This window comes from Martes martes, assembly GCF_963455335.1.
Source record: "Martes martes genome assembly, chromosome: 2".
Taxonomy (NCBI): domain Eukaryota; kingdom Metazoa; phylum Chordata; class Mammalia; order Carnivora; family Mustelidae; genus Martes; species Martes martes.
In genome coordinates, this window is record NC_137889.1 from 125,548,724 (window position 1) to 125,561,407 (window position 12,684).

At 34.4% G+C, this 12,684-nt stretch overlaps 1 protein-coding gene across 2 annotated transcripts in view; it reads left to right on the forward strand.

Annotated features, from left to right (window-relative positions):
• Positions 1–11,838, forward strand: part of LARP1B (La ribonucleoprotein 1B) — a 123,270-nt gene extending 111,432 nt beyond the window's left edge. The window contains exons 15-19 of one of the 2 annotated variants that reach the window (XM_080797772.1): positions 3,349–3,509; positions 3,881–4,025; positions 8,080–8,189; positions 8,913–9,040; positions 10,840–11,838. In XM_080797772.1, the coding sequence (XP_080653898.1) occupies positions 3,349–3,509; positions 3,881–4,025; positions 8,080–8,189; positions 8,913–9,040; positions 10,840–11,085 (790 nt within the window). In that variant the 3' untranslated portion in view covers positions 11,086–11,838. The remainder of the gene's footprint in view (positions 1–3,348; positions 3,510–3,880; positions 4,026–8,079; positions 8,190–8,912; positions 9,041–10,839) is intronic. The other variant, XM_080797773.1, reaches the window with a different exon arrangement.
• The last annotated feature ends 846 nt before the right edge of the window (positions 11,839–12,684 follow it).

Sequence of the window (12,684 nt, forward strand, 5' to 3'; positions counted from 1 at the left end):
TGACAATACTGACTCCATCTTTTGCTTTCTATCTTGTTCTTGTCTGCACAGTGACCTTCCACAGGGCCACATGTTCCAGGCCTGTTGGAGGTTAGTGTGTGCTCTAGCTGGAATGAGGGAAGGTGTATAGATTGTGCCACTTCAGATGAATAGTAGAGATCCCTCTGGCACACAGATAGTGCTACTTTAGATAACTACCCTTCGACCTCCCCACAATGATCCCCCCGCTCTATAATTTCTATAGATTAAGGTCTAGACTTTGTGGAAAATAGCTGCATAGTGCTGAGATCATCTGTCCACCCGATCCTCCTGTCAGTAAGTTGCCCTAAATAAAAAGCTAAACAGTTTGGAGTTGCTTGGTTTGTTTTTTGGTCTCAAAGTACCTTTTCAGTCCAGAGGATATTTTACTGCCCCTCTTCCACCTTCTAATAGACTTCTGACCTCCAGAATTGTGAGACCATAAATTTCTGTTGTTTAAGCCATCCAGCCTCTGGTATCTTGTTATGGCAGCCTGAGCTATCTAATATGTATAATTTTTTAAAACACTGAAAATATGAGGCATTTGGGAGGCTTGGTTGGTTAAGCACCCAACTCTTGATTTCAGCTCAGGTCTTGATCTCAGGGTCATGAGGTTAGGCCCCATGGGCATACTTAAATAAATACATACGTTTATACTTGAAAATAAATGTTTGTGAAGATGTGGAGAAATTGGAACTCTTGAGCATTGTTTGTGAAAATATTAAATGCCACAGCCACTGCAAAACAGTTTGTCATTTTTTCAAAAGGTTAAAACATACAATTACCATGTTTTCCAGCTATTGCTCTCCTGAGGGTTATATCCAAAAGAATTGAAAATAGGGAGTTGAACAAACATTTTTAAGTCCATGTTTATAGAAGTATTATTCATAACAGCCAAAAGATGAAAACAACCCATGTCCTTTAACAGATAACTGCATAAACACAATATGGTATATACATATAATGGAATATTATTCAACCATATAAAAGAATGAAAGTTTAACTTATTGCAACAACAACAACATAGACCTTGAAAACATGCTTAGTGAAATAAGTCAGACTCAAAGGGTGAGTAGAGTATCTTCTCACTTGTATGTGAGGTATGCTGAATAATCAAATTAAAAGAGAGAAAGTAGAATAGAAGATATTGGGAGCTGAAGGGAGGAAGAAAGGGCTAATTTTGTTTAATAGAGTTTTTGTTAGGCATGATATAGAAGTTTTAGGTATAGAGTGGTGATGGTTATATAACATTGAGAATATTTAATGCTGATGAATAGTAAGCATACTTAAGAATGATTAAAATTAAATATTGTATATATTTTACCATACACGCAGACATGCATATACAAACTCCTAAAAAAAATCACCACTGATTTCATTAGAAAAGTCTAAATATTAGTGGAAATTATCAGGCTCTTGGTGACAAATACAAGGTTTCAAAAATTCTAACATTTGCATGAAAGCTCGGTTTTCCATGACATTACAGATTCATTTTGTTCATTTTCAAGGAAATATCTGACACAAAATGAAGTCTGAATAACCATAATTTGTTTGTTTTCTAGTTAGAAATGGTGTTCCATGAAAAAATCAATTAGGTCAGCTCACAACTTTATAACACAAGTGCTTTGACTTAAGACAACTGTCTCAGTTTGAGCTGCTCTAACACATATGGCATGGACTGGGTAGCTTAAGTTTATTTCTCACAGTTTTAGGATGAAGGTGCCAACAGATCTGGTATCTGGTGAGGGCCTGCTTTGCAGATGGCTATCTTCTTGTATCCTCACATGGCAAGTAGCAGAAAGAAAGGAAACAAGCTATTGTGTGTTTCTTTTTATAAGGGCACGTACTCCACTCATTAGAACTCTACCCTCGTGACTTAATTACCTCCTAATACCTTCATATTAGGAGCTAGGAATTCAAGACACATTCAGTCCATAAAAATAACCATTATACTTTGATAATGCTGCAAAAGTGCTTTATGCTTTCATCCCATTTTTTAAAAAAAGATTTTATTTCATTTTTAGAGAATGGACAGTGGTGGGGGATGGGGGAGAGCAGAGGGAGAAGGACAAACAGACTCTGAGCTGAGAATGGAGCCTGACTTGGGGCTTGATCCCAGGACCCTGAGGCCATAAGCCAATCCATAATTGGCTAACCAATTAGCCACCTAGGTGCCCCCCATTTTTTTCTAATTGTGATTTAAAACCACATAAAAATTTACCATTTTAATCATTTTTAAGTGTACAGATCAGGAATGCTAAGTATCTTCACATTGTTGTGAAACATTTCCAGAACTTTCTATAAAACTAAAACTTTTGTCCCATTTTGTCACACACAATAAGACAGGTACTCAAGGCTTGAGATTTCACATAGTTAATTTTTTTTGCTCCATCAAGGACATCTTAAGTTGAAACGGGCATTTTTAAAAACTTGCCCATGCATTGCAGTGAATAATACAATCACTAGTTTGTAAAGTTTGTGCCACTGCCTCAATTTTCATCAGTGGTTTTCTACACCATTGCTTTAGTAACTATTCAGTACAAATGTGAACATAGTGAAAAGGGCAAATAATACCTTAGTGTTATTGTGAAAAATGGTCATGTGTTACAAACTTTCTGAAGAGTTCCTGGGAACCCATCCAAGCATCCACAGACAACACACTGAAACCACTGATTTAGATCAGGATTTTAGGAAGATCACTTTGAAACAAAAACAAAAAACAAAACACAGGAAGATCACTTTGGTGGTAGGATAGAGCGAGATTGGAAAAATTAGGAGACCAGTTAGTTTGAGTGAAAGAGGAAGGAAGCCTGAATTTGAATAATGGAATGCAGACAAAAAGGAAAAGACTGATTTCAGAGATATTTCAGAAATGAAATTGATGTACAGAATTGCAAGTATGTCTTCGGACTCATGAAATTGTTATCTTTGTGCCAGATATTATTTCTCATTTCCATTGATCCAACTTACTTCATTTACTTTAATTACTCATGAAAATTGAAAATTTCTCCCATACATAAGAAACTAAACTAATAATAGATCTGGAAGAGGAATAAGCTAGCTATTCAGTTATCTGCTTCTACTTACTGCTTTAATTTGAGAATTTATAACCATGTTCTTTATTATCTTCTGAATATACCTGTTAAATATGCTATTTGAACATAAATAGCAATTAGATTTTTATGTCATTAGTTTAGTGTTAGGGACTAATGTCTTTTCACTGTTCAGATGCAATAACGAACAAATAGCACAAATTGTTTAAACACTTGGTTTAAACACTTGGTTCTTGATATTTCAGTTTGAAGGCTTTTTTCCCCCCTCCTCAAACAGCAGTTCAAATGCTTCACCTTCAGAAGGTGCAACACTAGTAGGAAGTTATGGATGTACTCCTCAATCATTCCCAAAGTTCCAGCACCCTTCTCATGAACTTTTGAAGGAAAATGGCTTTACCCAACAAGTGTACCACAAGTATCGTCGAAGATGTCTAAGTGGTAAGATGCTTGTCCTTTATGTAGCTATGTTTAAAACTAAAATATATTTTTAAATGTGACATTTAATATCAGGTTAAGATATTCTTTTATTTTGTTATAATTACCTTAAGTAAGTATTCTTGTGTTTTGTAGCTTAACTCATTAAGAAATAAAGTTTAGCATATTCTTATTAGTACTGACGAATGCTTAGATTTGAGCAATGAGTCAGGAAATGGATTAATATTTGTCCCTTATTTAGAAGAAACCCAAATACATTTTGTAGATTAATGTGTTTTAACTTTCCTTGTTTTAGGTTATGTAAAATGTCTGCTGTTTTGAATTTAATAAGTTTCTTTAACAAAAAAATGTTTTATTATTTTAACTTTTTCCAGAGAGAAAACGCTTGGGAATTGGCCAGTCCCAAGAAATGAATACCCTCTTTCGTTTCTGGTCCTTTTTCCTCAGAGATCACTTCAATAAAAAAATGTATGAGGAATTTAGACAACTTGCTTGGGAAGATGCAAAAGAAAATTACAGGTCAAATATTTTTTCATATTTTTACAGTTAAAGGGAGTTTTCAAAAAAAGAACACAAAAGCTAGTACTGAAGCAGCCCTGTTTGAACTATGAAAGTAGCACAATATAACTAGAGAGAGGGCTATATTAGTGTCCTATTGCTGCATTGCAGATTATCCCAAAACTCAGAAGATTAAACAACAAGCATTTATTAGTTTACAGTTCCTAAGGGTCAAGACCCTAAGAACAGCTTAGCTGGGTGGTTATTACTTAGATGTCTCATTTGCAGTCAAGGTGTTAGACCAGGATGCCGTCTCTGAAGACTTGACTCAGGCTGGAGGAGTCAAGCTTATTCACATGGCTGTTGACAGGAAGTTTTAGTTCTTCACCACATAGGCCTCTCTCTCAGTGGACATATAACAACATGACTTCATCCAGAGCAAATAATCTAAGAAAGATGGAGAACTTCCAAGATGGAAGCCTTGGTGTCTTGTATAACCTATGCTTGAAAGTGATATACCATCACTTCTGCCGTGTTATATTGTTCACATCGATCAACCCTGGTACCATACCTGGTAGGAGGAGACTACCCAAGGTTGTGAATATCTGGAGGTAGGATCATTTGGAGCCATATTGGGGGCTGGCACAAAGGCCAAATGAAATTTGAAAGAGCCACTAGAGACTTCCCTTGCATATGCATATACACCCCAAATTGATAAATACTTAGAGCCAAACTAGTTGTGTAGATGACTTGAGCCAAGAAAAAATAAGGCCTCTTATGATATGTCTAGACTCATCTATCAAATCTAATTTTTTCCTGGTAGTGCTCTAGTTCTCTAGGCAACAGTGGTACAAAATGTGTTCTCTGAATGACCCAAACTCTAGTCTCTAGATGTCTATATATATTCTCTTCTTCCTCCCTCTGCTTTGCTAACTCATTCTTTTCATTCAGGTTAGACCTTGTTTCTTTGAGAAATGTTCAGAATAAGTTTTGAGAGTGTTTATACCAGACTAAAAGGGTGAAAAGAAACATGAAATAGGCTCTTGTACACTATTCCTGGAAAATGGTAGGAGGAAGAAGAGATGGAAAGAAGAAAAAAAAAGATAATTTTACACTCACTGTTTACTCAAATTTAGCATTCTACAAGTTCTACTTGTAAATCTTAAATAAGAATATATTGTTAATCAGTTATTGTAATCTTTCAGAGGAATACAAGATGCTACAAATAAATTTTTCTGGAATAAATTACATTTGCCCTGACATATATAAAAATAAAGACTATTTAATTTTCTCCCAGAATCTTTATCTTGATCAGGAATGACAGATACATAGTATGTTTACCTCTGTTTCTCTCTTCTGTTATTACTGACATCTCTATTCAAACCCAGCACTATTTAATGTTATTCTTGAATTCAGATCTATAGTCTTATCAAAATTTTGATGGCTACTGCCAGTTTACCAGAGTTGGCAAAAGGGCAAAATTTGCTATTTCTGATTTTGATGTTCTCATTGAAACAGTGATGTGCTACCCGTTAATGGGTTGTGAAGTCAGTTTACTAGTTTGAAAAATATCAGACTGCATTGAACATAGTAAGGCTAAATTTTTTCACAATTAATACATACATGCAAATTTAAGAATTGTTGCAAAACTTATCTATGTTTTTAAGTGCACACATTATATTTGTGAGTGTTGTATTAACTTGGTCACCAGATAAAATGTTTTTCTTAATATTAGATATATAAAAGTTTGAAAGTCATTGTTATAATTTTTTAAAAGATTTTATTTATTTATTTATCAGAGAGAGAGAGAGCGAGCGCCCACAAGCAGGGAGGATGGCAGGCAGAGCAGGCAGAGGGAGAAGCAGGCTCCCCGCTGAACAAGGAGCCTGATTTGGGACTCATCCCAGGACCCTGGGATCATGACCTGAGCCAAAGCAGTTGCTTAACTGACTGAGTCACCCAGGCGCCCTGTTCACTGTTATAATTAATCTCAGGGTATTTTGCTCTTTTTGCAAACACTTTGTTTGGTCTTCAGGACTTTCTAATAACTTTTCTGATATGCCTGTGACCATCCAAGTCTAGGTTGGGAGTTCTTCTGTGTTCCTATAGTTGTCCGTGTATGTTTCTAGTAGCTTTTTAACACATAATTTGGGGTCTGTTTCTGCAATGTTCATGCCTAGCCTGGATTAGCTCTTCCTTAGAAGTATAACATAGTGGTTAAGTGTCTGAAGGCTTTGAAATCAGGCCTAAATTTGAATCCCAGCCTATTAATTGAGCTTGACAAGTTATTATTCCCAGTAAGATTAAGGTTCTTTATCTATAAAGTAGGGGAAATTATGGTAGACACTCAGAGGGTTATTGTGAAGATTAAGCAAAACAGAACATGTAAAGGTCTTAACATATGATACACAGCAAGTGCTTAATAAATTGTTACTGTTATTAGAAAGATCAATACTTAATCTATCCATTGACTACATTTAGAAGTAAGATGATTTCAATAAGGAAGGAGAGAAATAACTTATGTATCTTCAATGTGCCAGCTCTGGTCTAAGTGCTTTACAAATACTATGTCATCTATTCTTAAAAAGTAGGATATTGTTATCCCCATTTTTAGGGACATAATTTCAGGCCTAGAATTCAAATGTAGCTCTTTCTGCTTCTCAGCCTTTATGTTTTCCATTCATCTAAGCTGTCTCATAACGAGGAGTAAATGAGTAAATAACAACTGAGAGGCTGGCCATTTGCCCCTGCTCTTCACTCCAGCAGTTATGCTGCATAGTTGAGTTGTTATTAATGTCATACTTTTGGTCTTTGGAATTGGCTTACTAAAAAATAAAACTAAAAATCCAAATATTGTAGTAGTCTAATGTATAACAAATATCAATATAATTTCCCATAAGAGAGGTATCAAGGCAGATTTGTCATTTCTGAGATGGTGGTTCTTTAGTTCCTTAGTCTTTAGGCTTCAGTCATACAAGCTCAAAGAAGAGCATCACTTATGGCTACCAAAGCAAAGAGCTCAGGTCAGTGGGTTGGGTGTGCAGTTGGTAGTCCTACATTTCTCTTGGTGGCTTGCCAAGAAACTTATTTATTCTGGACAGACTATCACTTTCCATCTTGAAAATAAGCTAGTAGTTACAAAAGACACACACACACACACACACACACACACACACAACACACCCCTTATTGTGAATAAAAGCTAGGCAAAATTATGTTACTGGTAATGAAGAAATTGTAGTCTTTATTCCACTAAGGCACTTAGAACAACTTAAGGATCCTAACTGAGGGATCTTTTAATTGTGACATGTTTTAGTGGAATAAGCTAGACTTGGTCCTTTTGCTGCTATCTTGTTGACTTTGTTCATTCTTATGGGTTCTACTCATCACCATTAATTAAAGGTTGAGCCCATGTAGTTTGCTAATACACAGTCCAAAATTTGTCTTGGGTTCTCTAGGTAGTTATAGAAGAATACAAGGAAATTTGTTTTCTGATTTTTGTAGTGATTACAATTATTTTAGCAAAATATCTTTTATGAAATGTACTTTATAACTAAAGCAGGGAAGATCTGTTAGGAGCCATTTAATTATCTTTGTCATTTATAGTTGAATGGATCAATTATACATAAGGTCTAGGGCACAAGAGTAAGTCTTTCTCTCTCTTTAGTAAAGATTATGTTCAGAAGGATTTAAAACCATGCGTTATAACCTTGGTTTGGAAAAAATCTAAAACATTCCCAATGTCACTAAATATTTTGACCATGTCTTCAGAAATACCAAGGAGAGATCCTCTGTCTGTTCAAAGCCACACCATAGTTGTCCATGGGCTGCCTCATTCTGCAGGTTCCCAGTATATGTCCATGAGGTGCTATGGCTGAGTGAACAAAAATACCAAAACCATCTATGGACTACTAAATAAGCACTTCAGCTAAAAAAACTGCATACTAAAAATTATACAACTTTAAGCCTTTATTTTTTTGCTTGGGCAATTTTTGTCATGTTTCCTTCTATCTCATAGATGTTTACATTGTCATAGCAAAATTTTTATTATAAACCTTTTATTTCCTTTCCACAGGTATGGATTAGAGTGTCTGTTCAGGTTTTATAGTTATGGACTGGAAAAAAAATTCAGACAAGAAATTTTTAAGGATTTCCAAGAAGAAACCAAAAAAGACTACGAATCTGGTAAAACAACAAAACAGAAAACTGCAATAATCTTATTTTATTTGCAAATTGTAAACCTGAGTCAATAAAAAGGGAAGGAGTTCATAACTATTTTCTTCAGAGTAGGACATTTAAGACCTTCAGGCCACTATTATGGTTCTTGATGAAGGTTATGGGGTACAGTATAATAAGCAGGTCATTCCAGTGAGGTGTTAGAAAATAACTACGCCCAAGGGTTTCCTTTATGGAGTAGTATTTTGCCACTTTTCCCTTGACAAACATGAAGATAATACTCACTGATGTTCCATTACATGAAAATTCTTTGTAATATCAGCACACATGCTTGGAAAGATGGACTAGCATGGTGGGTAACAGTTTTGGGCTAGATTCATACGTAGATCTGAATCCCATTTTCACCACCTGATAGCTGTGTGACTTTGGTTAAGTTACTTAACTTTGTTAGCCTTAGTTTACTCATCAGTAATATACACAAGAGCACCTGTATTACAGGTTTTTATATGGTTCAAATTAGTTTAATACATAAAAACCACTTAAATAATACCTATTGTATAACAAATGCTTACTAAATGTTAGCTGCCATTATTATTACAATGTCTTATTCTCAAGATCTAAATAAAGTATATGCTGGAAGATAAATGGTTAATTGCTGATGGGGTCATGTTTAATATGAATCATTTTTTAAATTCTATATAATTAATTGTGTATATTTTTCTTTGTTATTAGGTCAGCTATATGGATTGGAAAAGTTTTGGGCTTATCTAAAATATTCTCAATCTAAGACACAGTCTATTGACCCAAAACTTCAGGAATACCTCTGTAGCTTTAAGAGGTTAGAAGACTTCCGCATTGATGTAAGTTATTTTTTTTTTAAGATTTTTATTTATTTATTTGACAGAGAGAGATCACAAGTAGGCAGAGAGGCAGTCAGAGAGAGGGGGGAAGCAGACTCCCCGCTGAGCAGAGAGCCCGATGGGGGGCTCCATCCCAGGACCCGGAGATCATGACCTGAGCCAAAGGCAGAGGCTTAACCCACTGAGCTGCCCAGGTGCCCCATAAGTTTTAAGTCCTTACTTCTGTAGTCTTTTTATTACCTTCATATTTTGAGCTATCAGTGACTTCCTTAACTTTCGTTTTACAATTTTTATTTTTTTAACTTTTTATTTTGAAATGGTAATTTTCTAGTTTTGAAATCAAACTTTAAAACAGGTGTAAAGATAGTACAGAGAACTCCCATATATTCTTTTTATCCAGATTTCCCAAATGTTAACATCTTAAGTAAGCACAGTACAATTGTCAGTTCCCTTTAATTTTGATATGCCCATGTAAGTAAACATTTTATAGATTTAGTAACTTTTACATGGATATGTTACTAATTTCTCACTAGCAGTTTGGAAATTTTTTACTTTCTATATAATTTTATTCTATACTTTTCATAATATATGCTGATATAACATGGATTTAAGTTTCCCCACATAATAAAATTAAGACAAGAATGTTATATACATATATAAAGACAGAAGAGTAAGCCTTAAACATTTGATATCAAGAGGAAAAGGAAAGCATTAAAAAAAAGAATGAGAAGAAAATAAGATAAAGGAAAAGGAGGAAAAAGAAATAAGAATCAAAAGAACAGAAGAGAGAGAGGTGAAAGGAATGCTAGGTCCATCTCTGCTTATATTGTAATATGTTTGTCTTTTATTTTGTGTAAATAGGTTTCATGGCCCAGGGACGGAATTAATAGAAGTGCCTGTCTCTGGAATTAAGGTGTATCTAGAGTGGCCTAGCCAGTTCTGTCACAAAGACATCCTTGCTCTGTGATCGTGACTTTTGCCCTATCTGAATAGAAACTAAGAATTCAGGGCTCTGCTTTTAAATACAATGGAAGATTGGAGAAGGAGGTTATGGTCTTAACTTGTCTCCAAAGGAAAATATTGGGCTGGTGGTGTATAGTTCTGGGCTTCCAAATCTTTGTAACTGGAAAGGTCTTAAATGCTGACTTTTTTTGAATGCAGAATACCTTTTTACTGCCTACCCCCCCACCCCCCGCTTGTAGTCTGAGGGGATTTGGGAGCTTAATGGATATTAATGTTTGAAAATGTTTAAAATTAGTACCACCAATAATGCTGTCCAGTTTCCTTATTCTAGAAATCCTGGATAAACCTTCAGACTCACTGAAGATTATTTGATTTGGTATCTCTTTTTTCCCCCTGCTGCTTTTTTTCATCTGTTAAACATTATCATTCAAACAAGCCTAGCATAGGAGTTTAGGGTTGGAAGGGACTAGAGTTATAAATGCTTTGCAGTTGACAGAAGTTGAAAAAAGAAGGAAAATAGCCTCTTTGAAACATTTTCTTGGAGGCAGGGAACCCAGCCTTATATTTATGCCCTGCAATGTAGTTCAAGTCCTAAAACATACGAGAGTCTTAATAAATATATGTTGAGTGAAAGAATGAACAAATACTGGTAGGCTGAGTTATGTAAGGAGGAAATTTAAATTGAATACCTTAAATTGCTGTAAAGTTTTTGTTATTCTAATAAATTCTACTGAAATGCCAACATAGTTTCCTTTTTTGTTGAAAAAGTCTGACCTTAGATCAGAAAGGAGGAAAAATAGTAAAATTTTCACTAAACTATCCTTCATAATTTGCAGCCCCCTATTAGTGAGGAATTTGGAAGAAAAAGACATTCATCTACTTCTGGTGAGGACAGTAGTCGTCATAGACTTCCATCTAATTCCTCTACAAAGCCACCAAGTGCTGCTAAGCCTACATCTGCTAATCAGCTTCAGATCCCAATAAACTGTCCCAGAAGGAATACTTCACAGGAGTCCAGTGACAATTCACACCAGAACAGTGCTGCCTCAGTCTCAACAGATGGTGAAATGCCCGAGAAATAGACTCTTATGAAAGTTGTTTGCCCTTGAAATCGACATTTACATCAGTATTTATTTGGGAAAAATCTTCTGATGTTTAATTGTGGTAATCACAAAAAAGAAAAAGGAAGAAAAGTGGTAGCATTTTTTTTTCTAACAAGATAAATTCTAAAAACATTTTCCCTGATGTCATGAGCAAGAATAGTTTTGGTGACCTTTTATAGAGATCCTCTAGTAATGTATTTTGGTCTCAGTATTTCTTTTTCAAAGTAATTGTTTACAAGGACAGCATTCCTTAAATATATACAAAAACAATACAAGGAATGCCTAACGTTTCAGCTCATACTTCTTAAAGAAGATATAGTATGTTGTATTCATCTCTTCTATAGAGCTTTCCTAAAGAATCCAATTACCCTGCTATCAATTCATATTTGAACTTATCAAAAACAAAGGAAGATTACGTATATATTTTTTAAATTCAAAAAAATAATATAAAGTGATACATTTGCTTTTCTTTTTGACATATAGTTTAAGGAAACTCTTTTTTTTAACCAAAATACAATTATATTGCAGTTAAATTGAAGTATAAAATATGTGCATTTTGGGTGCTGGGTTTTTCTTTTTTTTTTTTTTTTTCCTGTAGTCATACCTCATAATTTCCATAGTTATTGTTGTGCTGGTGTGGAGTGTTCTGAATTGACATCAGCTGGTTACCTATTAGAAGAGATTTACTTTTTGTGACTCTATAATAAACCAGAACAAGTAATTGAAAACTTGGTTGGAATTGTTTGGAATATTGTTCTAAATCAATTAAATCTTGCCCTGTTTTGAAAGCATCTGCTGTTTGTACATCTACAGGTCGATATGTCACAAGCAGTCAGATTATCTTCAGTTTAAAAGAAGTACTTAGTTTTTCCTTTTTGTTTCTTTTATGCTCATGTTTTCAAGAGTTACAGCAAATTGATTTCTAATTTTTATTGCTCTTGCAACTGATGTAAATGGTAGTTTCAGTTTTTGTGGGAATTAAAAAAAATAAAGCACTTATTCTAAGTTATTGGAATTGATTTTTAATTATTTTGTTTAGAATATAGTTAAAAAGCTTCAATATTCAAATTCTGCTAGTGGAGGACCATTGTATTTTGTGAATAGAGTTTCAGCTATAAACTTACACATTTTTATTTACCACATATATTTTCTTGGCAGAGCAGCTAGTTTAATAACACTAAATTATTATTTTCTTTTTGATGTCTTGTTCTTATAGAATGACAACATTGAGATACATATAATCTTTGGATAAATGGGCTATGCATCAGGAACTAAGAGATTTTCAATAGTTATTACCCATGCGTAAATGATAATCTGCAGTTTTATATTTAATTTTTGGAGGTCATTTTGTTGTGTTAATTTTAAGAAACAGTCAAATTTGAATATTCAGAAAATAAATTTTACTTAGAGATGTTGGAAAGGAAGCAAAACAACTAAAGGATTAGAATAATAAATTTCTAAGTGTTTTCTTAAGTAGATATGTAGTTCTTGCTTTTCACTGAGAAATTTCCAGACCATACTTCCTAGCTTTAAGGGGGTCTCTTGAAGAGATCGAAAAAATTTTCTCGGTATCCTTTT